Here is a 23,570-nt window from a genome sequence, read left to right as displayed (position 1 = left end):
CTTGCACTATAGCTTGTCGACCGTCATTACTGCGATATCGAGGACAACAACAACCGCTTCCTCCGGCCTTGCTCGAGGTATTAAAAGATTTGCTTTGCCAAAGTTAAATCAAAGCGTCACTTTCATTGCTCCAGCCACACAAAAAGAGCAGCCATGGCGCTGGGATGGGGTGGGGAGGGGAGGTGCGGAGACTTGAAATAGGACTTACACATCATGTAAGCAGCGCGAACAGCTAAGTGAGTGCTCGGCATATAAAAGCATCCAGCAGTTTTTGTGACTGGAGCATTGTTACTACGCTGCCAGACTTGCTAGGGACTATTGCCACCTAGTATCGCGAGGTGGCGCACAGCTGACCCAGAAGACACCGATGTAGCCCTTGCACTATAGCTTGTCGACCGTCATTACCGCGATATCGAGGACAACAACAATCGCTTCCTTCTGCCTTGCTCGGGGTCTTCGAGAACGTCTCCCTCACAAGTATACGTGACATTATTTACGGCAAAGCATCAGGTTTGAGGCACTGTTGTTTCAGTGGCATAATGAGGATTCGCAACAGAGAAAGATTTATGTCGTAATCGCTGTCGATGAAATTGCTGCGATAAAAATTCGGACCTAGAAGGTTTGTCGTGAAGGCTAGCTGCGCCACACGGATCCATTCTTCAGAACTTATTCTTTTTTGGGAAAGCACGGCATGGCGTGTCTTCTCGCGCCGCACTACTGTTACAACCTTTAGCGGAATAATACTTAGGCACCCCCAGCCCTCGCTGGTCTGACAGCTGCGTGGATCAAATTTGAGCTCAAACAACTTCGGATGAAAGTGGTGGCACTTGCAGCGCATCCACACAGCTGCATCAAGCGCACGCCATGACGCCGAAGCGGCCGGGCCGGCCGGACAGGGAGGCAGGGAGACTGGTGACGTCACAGCTTCCGAGGAGCAGTAGTTTGAGGTGCCACTGCTAGGTGCACCAGTTCAAGGAAAAAATGAGGGGAAAAAGTGCTTTGCGCTAGCCTCGTGCAAAAAACAATGCAGTTTCAGTCGACTTAGGAATGCCCGCTTTCATTCGTGTACAAAATTAAACCGCCGGAAATTTAATGCAGTATCCCTTTAAAAAGCCAAAACACTGCGACAGTCAGCCGCCGCGGTGACTTTTCCACAGTACTTGGGTGCAAAGGAGCGAAGCATCAAAAAATGACAAGGAAGAGATTTTGGTTACTTTCGTCACTGCCGTCGTCGAACTGGATGCGTTACGAATTTCCTTCCACGTTAAAGACGGCACGAACGCGCACTGAATTCAGCGAGCACTGGAATAGGATCTGTTCAGCTCTTGTGCCAAGAAATGCCTATCGACATTTTTACAAAGTGAAATTGTCAGTAAATGTGTTTTTACCTCATTCAACAGTTACATTTCTCAAAATCAGGCGGTTTGGAACATGCGTTTTTCTGGATAATACGTTTTTCCCTGCAATTAAATAAAGCGTATCACTACAGCCTACATTTCATTGCTTTCGGTGATCGTGGTTTCTAGCTTTATCCCATAGTTGAAACCATTTTATGAAACACTACATGTTATACAAAGCCGCCGAAAAAAATTGCTGCTCATGAATGTCACAAAAGAGCTTTTCAACAATAGAAAAACTGCTTCTTGGGGTAAAATAAAGAGTTAAAATAACGGAAAAAACTTTGTATTGAAAATCCCTTGCAGTGTGATAAAATCGACAGTGCATATGCATTATCTATAAAAACTTTTCGAGCAAAAAAGTAAAATATTTGATTTTTTCTAAATTTTTCATTGAGACCAACTTTGGCACGCCGAGAAATGGAAAGGGCTGTCACATGACCAGGAAACTTTTTCCCCAAATTTAGTAAGGGTAGTTGCTTTAGATGGTTCAATAAAAAACCACATATTTTTTAGAAAAGATGGGAGGGGGTCATGCGTGAACTCTGGTTTGTTTGGCATGCAATGAGCCATCAGCGACTTGTGCCCCTTCAGGAGCATCATGCGAAACTCTTTTGCAAGTGGGCTTCCTAGCAATTTATTGTTGACCAAAATGAGGTGGCAGAGTTCGCACTAGAAGAGTTGTGAAGCCAACTGGACAGGTGACATGGGTGTGACCGTAAGATATTTATCAGATTATGAAAGAAAGAAAAATGGCTGTGGCTTAACTGTGGCTAAGCCTGGATATACAAGTGAAAGCTTTAATTATGCTGTGGTGAAGCTTGATTAATCACAGTTGTAAGATTGTTGTTGACGGAGAATTGGACACATTCGTTGAGCTGTGGTGTTACTCTTTATTTTTGCTCCTTAATTGCTACGAAGACTGCCCGATGGTCGGTGAAGTAGTTGGCTGCTGTCTCCACTTTTGTTACACAGTATCGAGATGCCAGACTCGCCCTTTGGAAGACCAGATGTATCGTAGTCCCCCACTGGGTTGTTGGGACGGCACTCTGCTTGATTCCAATAGTACTGCACGCAGGCTCCTCGGCGTTCTCCCCCATGGTGTCTGTGCTCGCTCTTCCTCGGTCTCTGACGCTAGCTTTGCGTGCTTGGCATGCCGGATCCGCTCCAGTGAAGCAGCTCGATCGCCGAGCGATATCCATAGGGTGCTTAGATGCCGCTTTCCGACAACGGCTCAAAGCCTCCCGCGCAACGCTCACAGAAGACGGCCCGGCCTCACTCTCATGCATGGCCAGTGCGGCGCTTCTCTTAGCCAGGCACGTGGCGAGTCACGTAGCCTGGTGGTAACCCAGCTGCCGAGAGCGCAAGCGCCAAACCGGCGGCGGCGGCGCAACTCCGGTCAAATGAAGGTCAAACTGCAGCCCACGGCGAAATCGGCGCCGCTAGGCCAGTAAAGCTTTCGCCTTAAAAAATGCACTCTCGCATTGTGATTATGCAATGGTATGCCATCTTGTTCTCGCCACGTTGGACATATGGGAAAGCAGACTTGTAGAATTTCTCACGAGGATAAAGCCTGTCTGCATCCGAATGTGACCAGTCCATGCGGTAAATGATGGAAAAGAAAGCAAGGATGACACCTTTGTAACGCTTTCCTAGCACTTAAACTCAGTCTTCGGATAATTTGCCCAGATATTGGTGTATTGCCATGGTTGGATCTATGAGGATCTATAAAAGTCGGCGTGATATTTGGTTGCTGCCAAATATTTGGAAATTTTCCAGTATGAACCGATAACAAGCATATTCAATTCACGTTTGAAATTTCGTATATTTGCGCACCCCTAGCACTAATTACTCATTAGCGTGTGCCATCCATCTCGGGTAAATGCAAGTGAGTGCAGTAAAAATTCGATAGTTTAAAAAAAAATTGGGGGGAAAACTTATTACCTGGGAAAGGATAAAATCCAACCACTTAATTTTGAAGGGTGTATCTGTTGATGAAGTACAAACTTCATTTGTTAACCATTTCACTTAACAAAAATGTCGATTCACATTTTTTGGCGCAAGGTCTGAGCAGCTTGTCTTTCTAGTGCTCGTAGAATTCCATCCGCATTAGCATTGTTTGTAGCGTGAAGAAACATCGGGACGCATTTGGTCTGTTGACTGCTATGGTGAAAGTAGCCAAAATCTCGTCATTTTCGGATGCTTCACCCTATTGCACGCACCCCTGCACTGCGAGGAAGCAGCCACAACTGACTGTCACAGTGTTCTTGCTCTTCGTACTGTGTTCGCTCCCCACAATAGGCCCCCTCATATGCAAGCATCACAGATGCTTGCCTCCCTTGTCCTTAGGCACTACGAAGGTGCCATTGTGTTTCTCCTCTGCATGTTTTTCTTTTTCTTTTTTCTTTGTGTGTGTGCGTGCATGCACGCATCGCCTTTTGGAACTAATGCACTGTGGAGAAGCCACCACGGCAGGTGACTGCTGCTGCATTTCGGCTCTTCATGTCTCATGTCCTAATGTTCGGCCCACTTGCACCTGTGCACATGTGGGGTTGGTTGGTAAATGTATTGCATTACGACCAGAATTTATCAAACTTTTGAACGTAGTAGCCGGGAACTCTATTATTCCAGAAAACATTAGTAAGGAGAAAAATAGCATAACTCTATGGGACATTTTAATGCCCGTGATTTCGAGTCTATCAATCTGGAATGTGTCAGTTAAGTTTTACGGTAATTACTGTTGAATTGAAATCTACTCCTGCTTGGGGTTTTCATTAAATAATGCATTGGACTACTATAGTTACTTCTGAGGTGCAGAGGAGGGGACTTGCCATTTCTGTTTTTCCTATGGCTTGGGTATCCTTTCACTTGTATGGTCGACTGCCAACCTTAACGCTAAATGCAGCTAAGAGCTGCTTTTCGTGTGGTCACTTTAGGAGTGTGAGCTCCACAGATGCATGTTTTGCTGATGTTGATGAGCTTTTAACTGTGGTTTGTCTTGCCTGCTTTCGCTGCAGGAACTGGAGCAGACAATGCAGATGCACGGCATTGCGCTGTCGAACCAAACGTGGCAGCCCACATCCGAGTCGCAGCTGAGCGCACTCATCAGCGACGGGCCCGCCACACTGTCCTTCAGCGACCTCTATGACCTCAAGGGCAGCGGCGAAGACCTTAAGCCAGATGAATTTCGGGCCGACGAGTTTCGCCATGACACTTATGACATCAAGCATGAGGCGCCAAGCCCAAGTCCGAGCTCAGGCCTGAGCTCGGCACCCAGTCCGGGACACGCACTGGGCCACTATGAAGACATCATGGACGATGACCCCATGGGTGGTGGGGACCCTCTGTTGTCAGCGTCGCACCTCCCGCATGACAAGCTCAACTCGCCCGGCACGATGGACTATCACGGGTAGACGTGGGGTGAATGACCACTGTTAAGAGACTGAGTGGCGGAGACGCTCGTTTGTTTCCGCTCTTGGATGGCCAGCAGTTTGTGCGGATCAGCAGCAATGTCCGATCTCTGCGGCCTTCCTTGTATGACAAGCTCAACCTCAACCTGGTGCATGTTGCAGGTTCTGCAGTTGGCTTGATGGGGCAGCAACGTACCTTGAAGAACTTCGTGGGATCCTGGTTTTGCAAATCACAGTTGAATGAGCCCATTTATGGTCCTGGGTGTAACACAGTGTTCATGCGAATGGAGGCCACACGGTATGTGCGGGAGGCACGGTGCCCTGTCTGCGATCTCAGATTGGATTAACCGTCACAGATGTGCCATTTTATCTGAGCAGATATATAAGGAAGAAAAAAAAAATGGAACAGAAGGTAGGGCCCTCTCTCTGCTTCTGTGCATCGGTTACCATCGAATGATGTGGCAGTCAGTTTTCAAGTATTTATGAATCTTATTGTAACTTTGCATCGTTGTACTTTTTATCGTTTCTGTTGCTCAGGATGTTGAAGCTTGGTGCATTGTTGAGGAATAATGAAAGTACATATTGTGATTAGCACGTGTCTAGTGATAAAGGCACTGGAGGCTTGATATGAGGCTAATATTAGTGCATTAACTAGCAACAGACTGGAGATCATGCCGTAGCCAGACGTGAGTCTCCTGCATTCTTTTAATGTCTGACTGACTGGATTACAGGATGTATTGTTGTGTTGTTGGTTAAGTGAACACAGGGAGGTCTTGTGTAGAATTGTTGGGCCACACACATGGCTTGGTGGAGATTCAAGAATTCTGAAAGGTTACGATTGTTGTGCTATTAATAGATTTAATGGAGAGACCGTTGAGGAAGCTCAGTGGTTCACGCGTGTCTAAGCCACCCTGCTGAGGAACATCTGGTTTTTGTTGCAATGTAAGCTCCTGTTCGCCAGCCCTTGGAAGATGCTACTCCATGCGATTGTGTGTCCGTGTGTGGGTGCCCATACTAGTGAGAGACTTTTGAGTGTTCCATGCCCACATTGTGACATCATATTCAAGAACTGCACATCTTCAAATTCGTTGCAAGACTTGGTTGAACTAGTGAAGTCTGTGCAAGATGTGCGGTGGAGAAAGATGCTTGTCTCCCTTCTGTGCTCTTTTTTTTTTGTTTCACCCAGCATGTAGACTGTGACAGCTACCTTCCTCTGGTGTGAAGCACTGCATCTTTCCTTACATTGTTGCCTGTGTTGCACTAGGACACTGTGTTTCCCTGGGGTCGCTCATTTGAATTGCGCTGCTGTTTGCTCCCCCCCATCGCCATATCACGTCCGTTGCGCTGTGGGACATCAGTGTTGTGCCTGAATTCATTTGTACAGACACATATTTCACTTTTATGGCGATTGTCAGAGCTCTCACAAGCAAACTTGGAAATTTCGTGTGATGGTCTGTGCCTTGGTGTTTTAGTGATCTGAAGGCCAAGTTTTGAGCGCACACATGTTGCCACGCCAGATGGCACAAGTAAGTTTAAGTAGGTTGGTTTTCTTTCTTTCAGAGGAGCTCAGGCCTCCCCAAATGTGTCAATTTTGGCGGTGATGAAGCAGGAGATGATGGTGCAGGTGAGGAAGAAATATATTTACAGAATTTACAACAGGGCAAACCGCAAGTTACTGAAGATAAGTCTACAACAGTTTTGCAAACTAACTATAAAGAAATATTCTCACTCAGAGAAACAAGTATGCAGCACCTTACTTTTCGACTAAAGGTTTTAATTAGTCTAGGTAGAGGTTTCGTGTTTAACACGTAATTTTACAGCACCTAAGCTTCAACTAAAGCCTTTAGGGTAAAAGTAATGTCCTGTAGAGTTGTTTCTCTGTGTGAAAACATTTTGGTTAAGTTACAGTTGGTGTTATTATCTATATGACTTCGTTTCTGTAACTTGCAGTTTGCACTTTTGTAAATTCTGTAAATATACTTCACCATCTGCATCATCGTCTCCTGCTTCATCACCTGCGAATCACCACATTTGGAGAGGTCTGAGCTCTTTCAAAGAAAGGGAACAAGCCTTCATGTTTACTGCACCATATGCATTGCTGGAATGCTGGCAGAACACAACTAAGTCATCGAAAAAGAAAAGAAAAAAAATTGTAGCCCATGCTGCCAATGCCTGAAGGCTGTCATGCTCAGCCATTGCCTTCACTGTGTGAGCATGCCAAGCTTGCAAGGTACCCCATTGGCTGGTGGTTAATGAGGTATCTTGTGCGATGCACGTTAGCATGAAGAGAGTATGGGGCAGAATAGCTTGCATGTGTTCTTATAGTCTCCACTTGAAGCTAAAGGCATGTGGTGACATCTGCTAATTATACACTCTCGCCGCATTGTCAGCTCGGGCATTGTTTGAACCTGAGCTCTGCGTCGCTGGCAAAGTTTACTTGGCTTTAATGGTTGTAGGGATTCAGATTCAGAAGAAAATTTTTTTTTATATCAGGTAATTAGGCTTGTGAATTTTTAGCAATATAGACCAGGTATGTGCAACTTTCTGGCAGAGAGTGATATAAAGTATGTGTCTTAATTTACAGTGAGCACTGCAGTTAAAAATTGGCATGCGAGCAGCTACAGCTTTGTTGTGAGCTGGCCTTGTCAAGCAACAATAGTTACTGTGCTCATAGTTTCAATTGCTGCTGAAAACTACTCTGTGTAGTGTGTCAGCTGTCAGCTTGTGGACTTCGCAAAATTTCCTTCTCATGGGAGTTGACTTTTACACGAGGCTGACATGGAGCTTTACTGCACTCTATAAGTAGTGCCTTTGTGAAATGAGAAGGGCTTTTCTGCTTTGCTTCTTTTCTGTTTTATCTCCTTCCTACTATCTTTTCCAACAAGTCTTCTCCTTGATGCCACACTGGGCACTAATCTGCATTCTTCAGAGAAGCACATTCTGAGGGTTTTGGGAATGCATCCAGCTCATGACTTTACTGTCAGGAATTCCGATATAAACCCATGCTACTATATGTGGAGACTCCACTTTCTTCTATTTCCTTAGACCTCATTGATTTCTAAGAGTTGGGCTGTTAAAGGTTGCATGGTCAGCACATCATTAGCTCAATTTGCGTGTAGTGCACCAGCTGAAGAAAGGTAACTTTGTGGCATTCACCTGTCAGGTGTGTGTTTGTGTGAAGGGCATTAACTTAATAGCGCTGTTCAAGAGCATGAACATGATGTTGCAAGCCTTCTTTATCACTTCCTATTAAAAAAGTGAGCTCACTGCACTCACTTATTGCTTCAAGTCATGGCAGCGGATGTCTGCAATTAATTACTCAAGAGAAAAATGCTGTGGATAACTTAAACTTCGCGGATATATTTATTTGCAAAATTCTGGCACAATCACGCTTTCTAGTCTTGAGGAATGCTTCAGAATGGGCTAGTTCACTGAAAATTTTCTATTAGCAGTTAAGATTTTGTACCCAGCAAGCTCAAGAGATGGATGCAATCTAATTGAAACAATTGCACAGATTTGTAAATGCTTGAAACAAACCCTAATGTGTTTTTGTGAGTTTCGTGCTTGCCTTTCATGAGTTTCCTAATCGTAGCATTCAGCTGGTGCTTGCTGTGCTGTTGGGATACCTCATTGGCACTTTCATGCCAGTGTCACATGGTTATGATACCCAAGTCTTTTAAGAGATGTTACTATTTCATTAGTGTCTGCCCTGGTGCAAGTTGCTGATGTCAGGGTTGTTGTGGTCAGTCATACATCCTGCTGTTTATTGTTGGCATTGTTTTGTTGATAGCTCACACCTGTTTATATTCAGCATCGGAGCACATTGCTAAGTCAGCAACTTTGATTCATGGGATGGTTTGAGGAGGTTTTACTTTCGAGCTCCTCCCGATTTGTATTCTGTGCCTGCATGCGAATTGTTTTGTTTCTGGAAGAGGTGGCTTCCAAGTTGGTCATCATCGCCGCCCATTTTGTCTTCATTAAGTGGAAAACTGTAGTGTTTTTTTTTTTTGCTTTTGCATGTAGGGCTTTTTGCATGTTCTATTCAATGCAGCCATGTGGCGACTCGTGTGGAGATGGCCATTGACAGCAGTACAGTACCTGTGTGCCATAGTGCATTACCTTAAGAGTGCCCTGAACAGAGGTCATGCACACGTTTGTGACCATGTGATAAATGCTTCTTGTGGGCACTTAGGGTTTTGGCACTAGTCGAGAGGGGATGTCGATAGCTATCTCAATGTTCTTTTGGGCCATTGATGGTGAATGGCCCACATTATGTTTGGTTTTTCTATGTACATAGGTTACACTTTCTTGATGTAAATAGCAACCCCATTCCTGTTGTGCTCATTTTGTTTCGTTGTACATACTGAGATAATGTTATCAGTGAGTAGAATCTGATGATGGTTTAGAGGTCTCCCTGTCATGAGGCGGGAATGAGAGCTAGAGGTGTGCGTATAAGTTTTTATAAAATATATATATTTTTGCATAAAAGGCTTCAGAGAGATGAGGCCTGCACAAGCCTTTGTGCTGGATGGGCGGCAGTGTACTGGACCCTTTGCTTTGTGAAAGTCCTGTGGTGGAAATGCAGTAATACATAGGGAGGTATAGTGAGCTGAATTTTATGAGCTACCAAGGCCTTTTTTTTTTTGCTAACATGATGAAAAAATAGCACAAAAGGAACACGAAGGACGGAAAGAACGACACAGACAAGTGCAGAAATAGCGCTTGCAGACAAGTGCAGAAATAGTGCTTGTCTGCATCGTTCTTTCCGTCTTTTGTGTTCCTTTTGCACTATTTTTTCATCGTGAACGTCATCCAGCTCACCCAACTCTCGGCACTGCTTAATGTATTTTGCTAGCTGCTGAACAGGCTTTATTAAAGCACCTGCTCTGCATACATTGTTCTTGCTGAAACAAGTCTCGAGAGAAATTTGAAGTGCACCAGTCAGTGGGTGAACAGTAGAAGCTGAGGGCCACTGTTGCTTCGTGCAAATAATGGCAATATAATTTTGAATCCACTATGGCAGTCTTTGTTTAACATAACTGCTCACAATTGGCTATGCAGGCTTTGTGCATTGGAAACTGTTCCCGATCTGCTCATGTTCATGTCTGAACACTCGTGATCAGTTTGCACTTTTCAGCTTGAGATGTAGTGGACAATCGTCAGTCATTTGCAGGCTCTTTGTGTGCATTGTAACATCAACAGGAGGTCTATATGAGTGACATTGAAAAGAAATGAGTTTGTAGTGCTTGTACTATATACGACTAGTGTTACATGGATGCCTGTCTGTACATGTTAGTGACCGTGTGCCTTACTGTCTACTTGCTTGCTGCTGTGGACACATGTTAGCTGTGTCTTACTTCCAACGTTTGTAGGACAATGAAATGTGACCAGGGAAAGGGTTGCAGTGGTTTATGGTGGAGTCCTGAGATGCACCCATCAAAACTCTTTGTCGGGTTCCGACGTGTTGAAATCATGAAAGGTCAGCTTGCATGTCAAGCATTGCACTGTTTGTGCCAAATGTTTGCTGGTGAAGACTGTTTAATAGCACTGTCTTCTACTGAGGATGGTAGTTTGGTGCACAGGAGCACTTTTTATATGGCAGCAGTGTGCTATTGCTACTGAAACACTGAGAAATGTGCAGCAGGGCTTTGAAAGCATGCAGAGAGGCAGGAGGGTGCATTTACTTCGACAGTATCCTTTAATATTCACAACAAAAAGGACAGCACACTGGTGAGACACAAAGAGGTCTAACGTGTAGAAGCTTTGGCTTCCAAGCAGTTGGGCCTAGTCGATAGCCCAGAACTGCAGTGGTGACTATTCACAGTGACTTAACGAGCTATACAGATGCGGCTTAAATATTAAATTAACGACTTGATGGCTTGATGACGGTATGTACATTCGATGTGGTGACATCCTGCTCTCTTTTTGGCATGGTTCTTGGTAGCTGTTGGCCCCTTGCCAACAGAAGCCTGGTCCCCTGATTTTCACGCTTTTGTCCGGGACCTGCACAGTGAGAGTGAAAAATGGAATATTATTGTTGTGCTAGTCCTTGTTGCCTTGTCAAACAGAAAAAAAGTTGCACTGGCCGCAGACAGTCCAATCATATATTTCATGTTAGCAGACTTTTTTTTTTTTGATGCAAGAGTGTTCCAGTTGCAATAAAAGTTCCTCCCCCTCAATGTACTGTTAAGATCCAATGAATTTTATAGGCTGGCTGCGTTGCGTCATGCGACCTTCACAGGCAGTGAATAAAAAGTTTCAACATCGTCACATTTGCTTCTTCACTTGAGGCTTACTACGGGGCACGAAACCTGAACTTGGATGTCAGCAGTGTGGCTTTTCTAACCGTAAAAGTATTGCCATCAACTCTGCGCCAATAAGCACTGATATGGGTTATTTCCCAAAAGAAACTTCCTGACCTGAAACCCATGCGGCCTCCACGTTTTTTGGCCATGAAGTGATAAGTAATAGAGTTCTAGCATAGGGGGACCCTGTTGATTAGGGTGATAGGAATAGCGGGGCACCAGTGCGAACGCGCTTAACACCCCTCGGGTTATTGTCCTGGGCACGAGCACTGGCGCCATGCTGTTCCCCTATGTTCCTAACCGATACGGCCCCGTTATGCTGGAACTAATGTCAAGGAAAAACACTGCTTCCGAAGGCCTCGTAAAAATTCGTCAATTGTCGTTGCTGGGAAATCCCTTAGCTTGATGGGCTCTAACTCTGTGGTGAAACAGCTTCCTCCTTTTCCAGCAGTGTTTTTGCCAGTAATTTTATGCTTGCCTTTGGTTCCTCCTATAAGGTCTGCTCTGAGTGTACGTGCAACAATCTAAGATGAGTGAACGCACCGTGTCGGTTTCTTCAGGAACTTTGACTCGTAGGGTGTTGGAGTCTCGCACTCATTCACTGCTTCGACAGGAGGTATCTCGCAATGAACCACCTGGAAGAAAGAAAGAGAGAGGCTTAGCTTATGAAGCATGCAGCTAATATGGCCTTTTAAATTCCTCTCTCTTGCTACAGGCAAAGCCTTCACTAGGGTTTGCAATGCACAATAAACCGTTGAATAATCTCGCCTAGTAAGATCTCGTATTCTACTGTGCTACTGGCCGCGCCACGGTAACGTTCGTGGCCGGTAAGTTGTTTGAGGCGGGTTGCGAAGAGAACAAGAGAGTGGGTTTAAAAGAAAAACGTACAATGCTTTCTGCGACGCCAGCCAGTCCTCCTCCTTCGGGAAGCATTTCTGGAAGAGAGAAAGCATCGGCAGGTCTTAATTATCTGCTCAACAGATATAATAATATTAATTGGTTTTGGGGGAAAAGAAATGGTGCAGTATTGGTCTCATATATCGTTGGGCACCTGAACAGATATTGCAGACTGCAATTCGCTAAAATTTTAAGCGCAAGACAGTTTTCTGCAAGAGACAGTTGGACGCACGTACGGAAACGTCCAAAATAGAGTTGGTGTAGTTCGAACTTTCCATACGAAAACTGCAGAGCATTATATATAAAAAAAGATACGAATGGCTTAATTTTCAGTGCACTGCCTTTCGTCCGAAAGTGAGTTTCGCGCTCAGAGAAAAGCGCGCGGAATTCGAAACATTAGCGACTAGCGACAGCTCTCTCCAAACAAATGACCTCATTTGCGGCCATAACCTGGTTTCACCGCTTTTCTAAGAATTAACCCCTTCTCACGGCTCCAGCAGTTCTCTAGTCAGTCTAACTAGGGGTGTGTAATGGATGAGTTAGTGACTTTTTGAAACGTCCACCAAGCTCCCGGAATGTCCAGCAGTAACGTATACCTCTACGTTGCGTCAGTTGTGCGGTATTCGGTGGACAATTCGCGGCACTCGCAATCATTGTCAATGAGCAACGAGTGTACCTTTTAGAGAGATTCTAAAGCACTTTTCCCACATGATAAATAACCCTTGATTATATCAATGCAGCACGTACAGCAGGACCGGCATTCTTGCTCTAAAAATTGCTGTTCATTTTCTTCTCCTGTGTGAAAATCTGGCGCTATTCGACTCAAATGATGTCGTGCTGTCGCCTCGCGGTGAAAGGAGGGCAGATAATGGTTGATTTACGTGGGCGTCACCAACTACATATGCCAACGGGAGAAAGCAGGCTAACACACGAGGCGGCAGCGAGCTTTCGAACGCGAGCAAACAAAACGAAGTGCGGTCGCTGCGAGCGTCTTGTCTCCTTCTATATAGCGAGCTGGAAGCCATGCGTCTACGCCGGTATACAGCGCATGCGTACTAGTAGGAATTGCAAGTGGAGAAGGCGCTGAGAGCAAACGTTAGATCCTTGATGACACGCACATTACAATCGCCTTTGAAAGGTTCTTCCTGGAGGCGATTCCATAAGCGAAGCTGCTCTGTACTCAACATATTTTTATACCAAGCGCTTCAGGTCGACCTCTGAATGGTCGACTAGCGACTGGTGACATGCAGATTAGACGGGACGCATGCACTCACCGAGAAACCCGACTGCCATCTTGGAAGGTTGGCCTTGCTCTCGCCCATGATGCACATCATCTTTGTGAGGCCGGAGAGACTGATAATCTGCGAATATACCACAAGCCGTGCGTCATTCTCTGGATGCCGCGCAATCGTGCACAAATCGTCGCTCTTACATATGCGGCAGGTCTTTCATTTCCCTAATGTGACATGTATGCAAACCTGGGCAATCATCGATTACGTATACGTTCTTCTTGCATCAATGCTGAATTTAAAGTGGACACGCACTGCAGGTCCAATATGTGTGCAGCGAGCGCATATATGTCGCGGTACGTCTCAATCCTCCTGTCTGACAGAAAGACGCGGGTTCGATCACGGCCGCGGCGGTCGAATTTCGATGGAGGCGAAATTTTAGAGGCCCGTGTGCTGTACGATGTCAGTGTACGTTAAAGAACCCCAGGTGGCCAAAATTTCTGGAGCCCTTCACTACGGCGTCTCTCATAGCCTGAGTCGCTTTGGGACTTAAACCCTCATAAAACCAAAACCAAACCTCCTGCCTGACAAGTCAATCCATTACGATTATTAGTATTACAAGACCGGTGTAATATGGCAGTGCCATTCCGGTATCCTGTTTTTTCGGTCTATGTGGTTGGTTCAAGCGACTACCAATTCTCTGCCACATCGCTGGGCTTGACAAGTCAAATATGGAGCTAGGTGAGTGGAGTCGCATGATTCTGCCGAAAGGAGTGAGAGATACACTAGAATTAAATCGATAATAGTACAGCGGCCCAGAGCTGGGCGCCAACGGTATACTAAAGGCGCAGAACACGGCATGATGACACTCACCCCCGTGAGGGACGGTGGAGGCAGGGCGTTCTTGGCTTTCCAGGCGCCCACCTCGGTGTGCTGCGAGCAGAGGTCGGTCAGCGGGGAGTCCTTGGCAGACGACAGACACTTGCGGGCGGCCGCTACCGTCTGGAAGGAGGAGGGGCGAAGTGCTGTTAATCGCCAGCAGAGCCTCTTCCCCCGCGCATGCTCCGAAGCAGCAGCCATTGTCAATTATGCTCGCTCTACGTCGAATTACAAATGAGCTGGGTTTTAAGTGGCTGAAAAGGCTGTGATGCGCAAACGCTGCGCGTCGATCCAGGCCGATCGGTCGTAATAGTTTGTTTGCAATGAATTTGACAGCGTAAACCCTCTGAGAAAAGAAAAAAAAAAGATTTTGCGTTTCTTTGTGGGAACTCACCTCACCACCTGTGCCGCCTAAGTAGTGGTCCATGCACTTGATGCCCACCTCCAGGTCAGCCGGTGCAGCAGCTGCGTAAGCAAGAATGAAAGGAGCGAATCTAAATAACCGCCCTCGGCGTCAGAGAGGGTCCTGACCGGAGCAACACAGCAAACACTGGTCAAGCGCGAGCGCTCTGGAAACAGCTGATTAACGTTCCTACTGGGAAACAAAAAATCTGCTCCTAGCTGGCACATGACACGTGCGGCTTGCCGCTGTGCAGCGCGTCGACGCACCATTGCAGATTCGTGAGCATTTCGGAGAGAAATTAGAGTGTTTTAATTCAGCCCGGCGTTTACCCCACTGGAGACAATACAGCATGTTCAGCCGATCTGTCATTTTTACGGGCAAGAAGCCATTTTGACGGCCAGCCCAGCCTTTTCGGAGGTCGCTGGCCACAGGCACGACAGGTACCGACTGGGTGAGAACAACCGCAATTCGCTTACAGAAAAACACCGGCCCGTGCTGCGGAGCGTCCCGTGGTAGTACAAACGGCCACATTCGCTTCGCCTTCCCACAAACGCTTTATGGAAACTGGTCAAGCTTTCTCAATGTGCTTGCTGAGCTCACGCAAAGCGCTTAGTCATCCGGCGTTTGCTTCCTGCTCGAAGGCGCAACCCGGCGACAGAGCATATGCTGTAGATACGCACTGCCTAAACCGCGCGCAAGTTAGCGCATCGACCAGTTATGAATAGTCAGTGTGCTCAAACAATGGTTGATGCAGAATAGCACTGTAAACACAGGGTCACGAAATACAGGTAGAAGAAGCCTAACGTTGACTTACAACTAAAATTTTGTTGAGGAGCGTGTCGGAAAAATAGGCACTACAACAACAACAACAATACACAGTGACAAATGTGATATGAACAAGGCGAGCTCAGGCGTTCATATCACATCTCTTGTTTTTTTTTCTGTGTTTTATTCAGTTTTTGTTCCGAGGCGCTCGCGAATAACGTTTAACTGCAAGCGAGTGAGTGAGCCCTGCAGTGGGCGCAGTCAACCTGATGACGATGACCGCTGATCTTCTTCTGCCTGCCATTAAGTCGTGTCCCTGCTTTTTCGGTGCGCTGTTCTTCATTAACAAATGGCCAGCCATGGCCCGCATTACTGCTCAAGCGAGAAACCTGGCTCTCTCCTCATTCTAATCGAGGAAGCGACAAAGAAGGCCTCCCCGGCAAAAACAGCCCCGCTCCATGAAGCGTGTCATCCGCGTCCCACCGCAGAGTTGCGCAAGGCACGGTCACACATTCGCGCCTCTTCTCCAGGTTTCTGGCGGCGCGTCGAAGAAAGAAATGTGGGTCGTTGACTTGATGCATCGCTGTCGTCTCCTCTTGACTGCTTTCGCCTTCCCGCAAGAAACAAGCGAGCTTTAGGCAGTTCCTCTTTCGACACATGATGCATCCGCGCAAGCGAGGTGGCACCGTTACCCGCTTCCGCGTGCTCGTCGCCTCTCCTTCCACCTCCTTATGGTTTTATTCTCGACGCGTCCTTCCGTCGCTGCTCAGGCGTAGGATATCCACGTGCCGCGACAGGCAGGAGTCCCGGTCTTTGTCTACGAAGACGGAGCCTTCCCAGCGCGCGTTCTCCGTTTTTTTTTTCTTTTTTTTGCGCTACGCCCCCCGCTTTCTCCTCCGCCTCTTCTCACTCATCTTTACTTAGAATGAGCGTTCCGTAGCGCCTCTATAGGTCGCGCTGGATAGCAGCCTCGTTTCCGACAAACCGAAAAGCGTACGCGAGAAAATGCGCACTCGAAGCGCGTATTCTTAGCCGCGGCGAACGCGAGGCGAGGAATACGTTGTCACGTGCACCGCTATATTTAGAGGCGAGGCAGTTCCGTGGTTGCTCCCACATCTGGAAGTCGCGTTCACAAACGTCCGCGGGCAAATACAGGGAGGCCCGCTTCCCGATTTGAATTGCGCCTGCACAGAGCACACATGGAAAAGGTAGCAGCGCAGCTGACCGGCGGATCGAACCAGGAAGGAAGTCCTTGAACCCAATCTGCCGGTAGACGCCTCTGGTCAAGGTTCCGCCATCCCCCTGATCGAGGGCATCCTGTTTGAGCGGCGCCGTGGGATCGCCCGAGGCTGTGTGCGCGGCCCGTCTGCAATGCGCCGCTCGACCGCTAGCGACACGAGCGCTCATCATTTTTCCCTAAGCGACGCACTGAACTGGTGTTGCGAAATGTCGTGGCGCAGCAGCAGCAGTTCAGGGGCACGTGAACCTTGTTCTGCATTCGAGACTGCACTCGCGCATGCGCCAGACGAGTCACTTATCTCATCGTCCCGCGGCTCAATTAGATTAGGCCTTGTTAGGCCTGATGAGGCGCCGTCGAATTGAATGCTGGTCGGAGATTGCTGGCTCGGCCTGCGCATGTATCCGACGGCGGCTGTTCCTCTCCAAGAGACACTGAAGCCAACTGACTTCATAACAGGGTTGCATGAGTGAAACAGCGCGAAAGAAGCCCGAAGGCGAAATGAATTATGGACCAACTAGACCAGCAAAATGTTTTAATTCAATGCATTACAGGGTTCATTGAGTAACACCCCTAGTCCCAGTTAGACGATCATTGCTCGTTTACCGACAATGAGCTCAACGGCGGACAAGCTTCACCATGCTCTGACGTTGTTTGCTCACCACTTGACGGGCTGAATGCGCTTAGGGAACGCACTTGCGCAACGTATGCCGGTGTCGATCGGCCTTGGCGTGACTGCGGCGAACAAATACAGTTGCCTAAATAGTCCCACTTCTCCATGTGCCCGACGCCACTATCACTGAACTTTACAACTGCTATTGGAGGTTCTTTGACGGAAATGCGAGCTGGCAAGGTACGAGGTCCATCGTATAAGGATAAGAAATTTGAAGGACCAGAATTGGCTTTCGTGACTTCTTGTAATAAGTAGAGGAGACTGCGGTGACCCTGCGACGTGCGTCCTGTGACCTTGTGACGTCGAGGCCGGTTGCTTGGTGTTCAGCCAAGAGCCGTGCGCATAATCAAGCACTATCTATCTCAGCGTTCAATTAAGGTATGCATTTCGCACACATACCTTAGCGGGCTCGCACAGGTCAGCTATAGGGCAACTGAAAAGGCTTCAAGCGCAGAAAATGCGAAAAGCTGGATGTGCTTAAAACATCAGAAACTTTACGCCAGCTTATTCGTGTCTTTTCTCTCCACATACGAGTTGCCTTATACAGCTCTCTTTCAGGGATTATTCACCAGCCTCAATTTACCCTTTTTAAAAAAAAATGGTACAATGCTTTTTGGGGGAAGGAAATGGCGCAGTATCTGTCTCACATGTCGGTGGACACAAGAACCGCGCCGTAAGGGAAGGGGGGAAGGTGATAGTGAAAGACGAAAGGAAGAAAGAGGTGCCGTAGTGGAGGGCTCCGGAATAATTTCGACCACCTGGGGATCTGTAACACGAGCTGACATCGCACAGCACACGGGCGCCTTTTGCGTTTCGCCTCCATCGAAACGCGGCCGCCACGGCCAGGCTCGAACCCGGGAACGTTCTCCGGCTCAGTAGCCGAGCGCCCTCTTTTTTTTTTCTCCTCGATCGAAAGCAGTGAAAGGGAGAGGAGCACAGATGTAGTATGTGATTATTGTGGCGATAGCTACACTACGCTATTTCTTCGACCCTTCACCATGGCACCACTTGAGCTCCGTGGCGGTGCCGTTGGCCACGTGGTTTGTCACGTGAGGTGATCACTTGTTGCGGCTGTTGGTCACGTGGTTAGTCACGTGGTGCGGAGCAGCTGCTGGCGGCGCGGCGCGCGACAGCTGCAACCGCTTTGCGCATGCGCCGTGTCAAGTGGGACGAAGATGACGAAGGAGTGCCCAGCGAAACGGTGCGGCGAAAGACTGACTATGCAATTCGACTGAGCGAGTTCTAGTCGGCCTGATGTAGCTATCACGTCACTCCATGTTTAACCAAAGCTGAACAACCGTCATTTTATATCAAACAAAACAAAAAGGAAGGACCTTGAGCCGTGCTCGTCGTGGCCGATCGGTTTTAATGACAGCGGTGCACTCGCAATCTGTAGCGTCTATATTAGGTGGGCCAGTAGTATAGCATCAGGCAACCGGTCATGAAAAAGACGCTGCGCTAAACGAAAGTGCCGAAGCCACGGCAAAAAAAGAATTAAACACTTAGGCCCTACCATAAGCGACAACAGTGGACGTAAATCCTGAAGATGGCGCTATCTTGGCCATGATGCGTCCCTCGTACCCTCTTACCCGTCCCCGCATTTACGGGTGGCTGCACCGTCAAGCTACCTTTTACGCCTTCGTTGTCCTCCTGGTTAGTCTGGGACACGTCCTCAACCGGGAAAACGAGAGCCAAGATGAAGCGAAGCGGAAACAGCGCTGTAATTTCACTGTTTCGCGTGCTTTGAATTTGAGTTGAGAACAAGCTCTTAACGCCGCCTGCACGGCATGCGCGATTCCACGTGGCCGGATCGTCGCGGACCGAACGACGCTGCTGGTTACGCGCTCTTGCAACGTGTCGCACCGGCTGCGACGGCCTTTAGAATGGCGCCCAGTGACGCACTGGAGTCAAAACAAGGACTGCCCAATTGCTGCGTTACTATATTCTCGATCGCCGCCGGCCTTTTGCGTGAGCGATGGTTACAGGTGCCGTATCGGCTCTTCTGCATGCATGGCCACCGGACATAGAGCTCCCAGCATTCACCGTCAGTGTCCCTATACGTGTCCTGCAGGGTGAGCCGCAGCCTCCCGTCGTCCTGTCGGGCGACAGAGACCTCGGACCTGACACTCGAAAGGAAAAAGACCCCCAGCAGAGGTAGCCGAAACTAGTCATCGCGCAAGGCCTCTCTTTTTTTGTCCCCCGGTGTCCTGGTTGCTCCTCTTCAGAACGCCAACGCTATAGCGAAACGATAACAAGTCCATTGAGCGAGCATTGCTTTCTTCGCCTGAAGAAGGGTTCAAGGTCGATAACTGCGAGCGAAGGAATGTACAGAGAGTAAAAACGAAGACACGAGCTGCCGGAGCCACGTGCACCGTCAGTCCAGTTGGTCAACATGGGTGCCTTACACTGAGCACATAGCAGGTGCACGTCGAGATCATTAAGATTTCTGCGGAGGAGGAGCTCGCTGCCTGCACCGTCGGACAGCGAGCGGGTTGGTGGGCGCAAGAGTCCTATGCGAAAGAGCGCAGGCCGTCTGGGAGTGCAAGCCACGCGAAAGCTATACACACAGCGGCTGCTCACCAAGTATGCGTGAGAAGCACTTTTGTTTTACCGGGTGATATCCCTTTGGACGCCATCCAGTTGCTAATATCTTCAAGTTTAGCGCAGAAGTAAAATTAAATTTCGCTCTTGAATGTGAAGTAGGCGCTCGTACCTGCACCTACGCTGGAGGGTTTCAAAAAGGAGAAGAGCACTGCTTCACTCTTCTCGAGATAAGTGCGTACTCCGGGAGGGGGGACCTTTTATTTATTCTTCTTCCCCGCAGGAAAAGCGCCACTTGAGTCTGGCTTTTCGTCTTGGCTCTTCGTGCGTGAAAAACACCTAAAGCAACGAAGCTGAGTTATGCTTTGCGCATCTAACGTTTTTTCCATTCGAGGCGCGGGGACAAAATTTCTTCCAGATATATATTTGTGCAGTAGATTTCCGTTTGTTTGTCTTGACATAAGCTGCCATTTAATACACTGCGCTAACACCAGGCAGCTAGTAGAAAGAAAGGAAACCTTTATGTTTTATGTTGAGCTTTATATTACTGAACAATTCGAGCATTCCTTGCGGCTTTGTTCCGTAATAGACAAGGACTGCCGTGCTCTTCTTTCTTGCGTTTCGGCTGTCACACGTGCGCTGTCATTTCGGTCATTATACAACGGCTTCTTCGACGGATTCGGGCTCAGGTAAAGTTAGAGCAGATCTAGCTGTTCGGCTGCTAAAACACCATCACGCTATATCAACCCTTCGCACGCTTCCGGTAGCCGCGAGCCGGCCTCAAATGTCCTCTTCCAAAAAGGTCGGCGCCAAATACAAATCTACCGCTGCTCTCTGCTGTGCACTTTCGCTCGACAAAGTACTGCAGGGAAAGCGATATCGGCTCCGATCCAGCAAGCGGGTCGCTGCGAACCGCGTTGGCACAGATTGAGTCTGCGCTCCGCCGGCCCAGTGTCCCCCGACCATCGCAATCGGTCGCCGCAGCGCCCCAGTTTCGCTCTATCAGCCACACTGACAGGCGTCGGGACTACTGCGCCCACCCCAGTAGTAGGGAAAGAACAGCAGACGCCGCTGAGCACGTTGCAGTTCACTTGCTGAAGTGCGCCGAGTAGAGGGGCAGGTGTGCAATTTCCTTTCAAGCCACTGGTGCCTTTGTGTTGACAGAAGAGTATGCCGTAGGAACTGATCTCTTCATGACATGGTGCACTGGGCTCAGCATGTCATCAACGCGAATAAGCAGGGCGTAGACAGATGCGCAGAGGTGCAAACCTGATCCGCGTATCGAACTCATCGGCACTCAGCGACGCGCAACAAAGCGAAGCTGCTTGCATACGATGCTAATGTAGTTGGCGACGAGGACATTGTCAGTTGTACATCCAGAAAAGAGGCTGTGGGATTTAGTAAAGGTAGGAATTTTAGGAACACGGTTCTGTAGAAGGAGCTGGTACGTTCACACAAATATTTCATGGCATTATTGTGCGTTAGGAGAGAGGATAACTCACAGCACATGGTGTAGATGAGCCGGAGCACGTCGTAGAGGTTAGTGTCTGTGGCGGCGCGGACAACGCCGGCAGAGGAGCAGCTCAGCACGAGTGCTGTCAGGACGGCGGCGTGCAGGTAGCGGGACACCTCGGAAGAAGCCATCGGTGTTGTATCGTCCGGTGGAAGTGCGAAGATTCCTCGAGCGCTGGTGGCACTGCGGAACTACGAGTCGAACACACGACAGCAGCAGCCGAATACGGAGAAGCACACGCGTACGTCCGGAGCTGGCCGCAGACAACAGCCGATGGCGGTGGCACGCAGTGATGAGGACGCCGGATGAACCGGTCCTTATATACCGGCGCAGGCTCACGTGCGCCCTTTCGCGGGCCCTCCTTTCCGCAAAGCTCTCATCAGCGCGTGGGAAGTGACGCACGCGCGTCGCCGTCGTCCGCTCCCGGTTGGCCGGTCAGCCGCTCCGGCGTCACTTGGCAACGCGAGCGTCCTCGTACAACACACAGAGGTCTCTTCCCTCCCCGCCGACTACAGGGGTTACCCCGGCGGCGCGAAGACGAGGGGGAAGAAAGACGCGCGCTCGGGCGGGAAAACACTGCCGCCGCCGACGATTACGTAAAACGGCCAGGAAAAGTGGCGCGTGCGGTCGCACGTACACGCCATCGAGGACGTACGCACCGGGCGGGCACGTCCTTTCGAGAGGAGATCGGCTCTCGCCAGCACCGCTGACCGCTAGCGATGAGTCGCGCGCTGACGGAGGCCACTTAACGCCGGGGCGCGCACGTCATCGCGCGGCGACGCTGCCAGCTGCACGCTCGCGTGATGGCCAGCACGCTGCCGTGCGTTGACCTCCGCTGTTGCCATAACAGCGCTCACCTTCTTCGACAAGCTCCGGTGGGCACTGGTACACGCACTCCAGCAGGATTCGCGCTTCGAGTGGTGCCGTGGATGGTCACCGCCGGCAACCGTCGGAGCGAGGGCGGCTGGCACGCAGTGCGGAGCGTGCCGGTCATGCCTGCCAATGGTCGCGTATTTTGAGTGCAAATTCATCCGCACGGTGAGCACAAATGCCGGCACGCCGCAGAACCCAGTGCCGTCTCGTGTGCGCGACTGGTCTACGCATTGCACAGCCGGCGACAAAAGCCTGTAAAACACGTGTTCCTCAAACGAAGCCGACGGCTCTGCCAGTGGCCGTCGGCTGGAGACCACACTTGCGGAGGTGAAACTCAAAATTTTGTTCTTTCATCTCCGCAAATGGGGTCTCGAACCACCTGCTAATAATAGAGCTATCGGCTTCGTTTGAGGAAGACATGGTCCACAGGCTTTTGTCCCCGGCTGTACATAAAGCGCATTGTGCCAGTCTTTCGCTCAAAAAAGAGCAAATTGTCCTAATGCGATCCAAATGCCTCAGTGCTATCCTAATGCCTTTTGTCATCTTGCACGACTGCTAGGGACCGCTTCTGGCCAGTTGCAACGATCCGCTGCTCATCTGCGTCGTGGAGAAACGAATCTGACGATATGCCCATCTGCGTTCGGCCCAAGGAGCATTCCAAGGCGCCAGCATGCTGTGTGCCACTGCGACGGACTGGCGTCCCGCCGTGTCAGCACACGCAACCTGAACGTTCATCTCCAAATAGCGTTCCCCTTCGTCCGCCTCCCGTGAAAGCGCTCTGCGCGCGAGTGGTTCCTGCTACACCCGCTAGGCGTCGTTAGTGCCGGCAGCCGGACCACTTCGCTCCTGGTCCACGCCGACGGCGCGCGCAGCTCGCACGGCCGCGCTTCTTCTCATGCGTTGATGCGCTCTTTCTGCTCCTGTTACTAGCTAAGCTTCTGCGAGTAATTTCTATGAAGAATTTAAGGGCCGCTTAGTTGCATTACGCGTTTAGAATTCGTTCGCATTGGAAGCCTTTGCGCACTATGTAGCGATTTCTGTAGCTGCACAGTTTATGGGCGGACATTGCCTATTGGTCGGAACGATATATTTTTCGGCCATACAGCTGCGTGATCAGATTTGCCGTTTATGAGAACTTGCAGAACGGTGCCGTTAGGCAAGGAGGACACTAAGTGATATTGTAGCACTTCATTTTTTAGGGAGGGGGGGAGGGGGAGGGTCGAGGGTTCCGTGGAAGCCACCTTCTGGCCTTTCCTTCCTCTCCCCTACAAGTGGAGAGGAATATTTCCCTCTCTCAACTATGCCACCTGCCCACCGTGACAGGCTGCTCTCCCGTGTACACAAACACGCGCACTCGCGGGTGTTCACTAATATGCTACATGTTTTCTCGAATCCGGTAGGCGGACTTAAGCATTACAACGTGAAATACAATTTCGCATTTTCGACTA

General features: G+C 49.0%; 2 protein-coding genes across 2 annotated transcripts in view; one reads left to right on the top strand and one right to left on the bottom strand.

Annotated features, from left to right (window-relative positions):
* Mitf (transcription factor Mitf) overlaps window positions 1-11,077 on the top strand; it is a 116,912-nt gene extending 105,835 nt beyond the window's left edge. The window contains exon 7 of the mRNA XM_077632916.1: window positions 4,415-11,077. Coding sequence (XP_077489042.1) covers window positions 4,415-4,810 — 396 coding nt within the window. The 3' untranslated portion in view covers window positions 4,811-11,077. The remainder of the gene's footprint in view (window positions 1-4,414) is intronic.
* LOC144099539 (uncharacterized) lies at window positions 10,483-21,554 on the bottom strand. The gene is made up of 7 exons (XM_077632917.1): window positions 21,239-21,554; window positions 14,512-14,582; window positions 14,112-14,240; window positions 13,284-13,370; window positions 12,001-12,047; window positions 11,656-11,747; window positions 10,483-10,810 (listed from the first exon to the last, which is right to left on the bottom strand). Exons 1-6 carry the CDS (start codon window positions 21,378-21,380, stop codon window positions 11,711-11,713), a joined length of 513 nt encoding a protein of 170 aa, XP_077489043.1. The 5' UTR covers window positions 21,381-21,554; the 3' UTR covers window positions 10,483-10,810; window positions 11,656-11,710.
* Window positions 21,555-23,570: the final 2,016 nt, after the last annotated feature.

This window comes from Amblyomma americanum, chromosome 7 (assembly GCF_052857255.1).
Source record: "Amblyomma americanum isolate KBUSLIRL-KWMA chromosome 7, ASM5285725v1, whole genome shotgun sequence".
NCBI classification, from domain to species: domain Eukaryota; kingdom Metazoa; phylum Arthropoda; class Arachnida; order Ixodida; family Ixodidae; genus Amblyomma; species Amblyomma americanum.
This window is presented reverse-complemented; position numbering and strand designations above follow the sequence as displayed.

Excerpts from the sequence above, each read along its gene's own strand:
- LOC144099539 (XM_077632917.1), bottom strand. The coding sequence starts at position 21,380 with ATGGCTTCTTCCGAGGTGTCCCGCTACCTGCACGCCGCCGTCCTGACA. Across the intron at positions 14,583-21,238 it reads GCTCATCTACACCATGTGCT|CTGCTGCACCGGCTGACCTG; the intron begins GTGAGTTATCCT and ends TTGCTTACGCAG. Across the intron at positions 12,048-13,283 it reads GATGGCAGTCGGGTTTCTCG|AAATGCTTCCCGAAGGAGGA; the intron begins GTGAGTGCATGC and ends TCTCTCTTCCAG.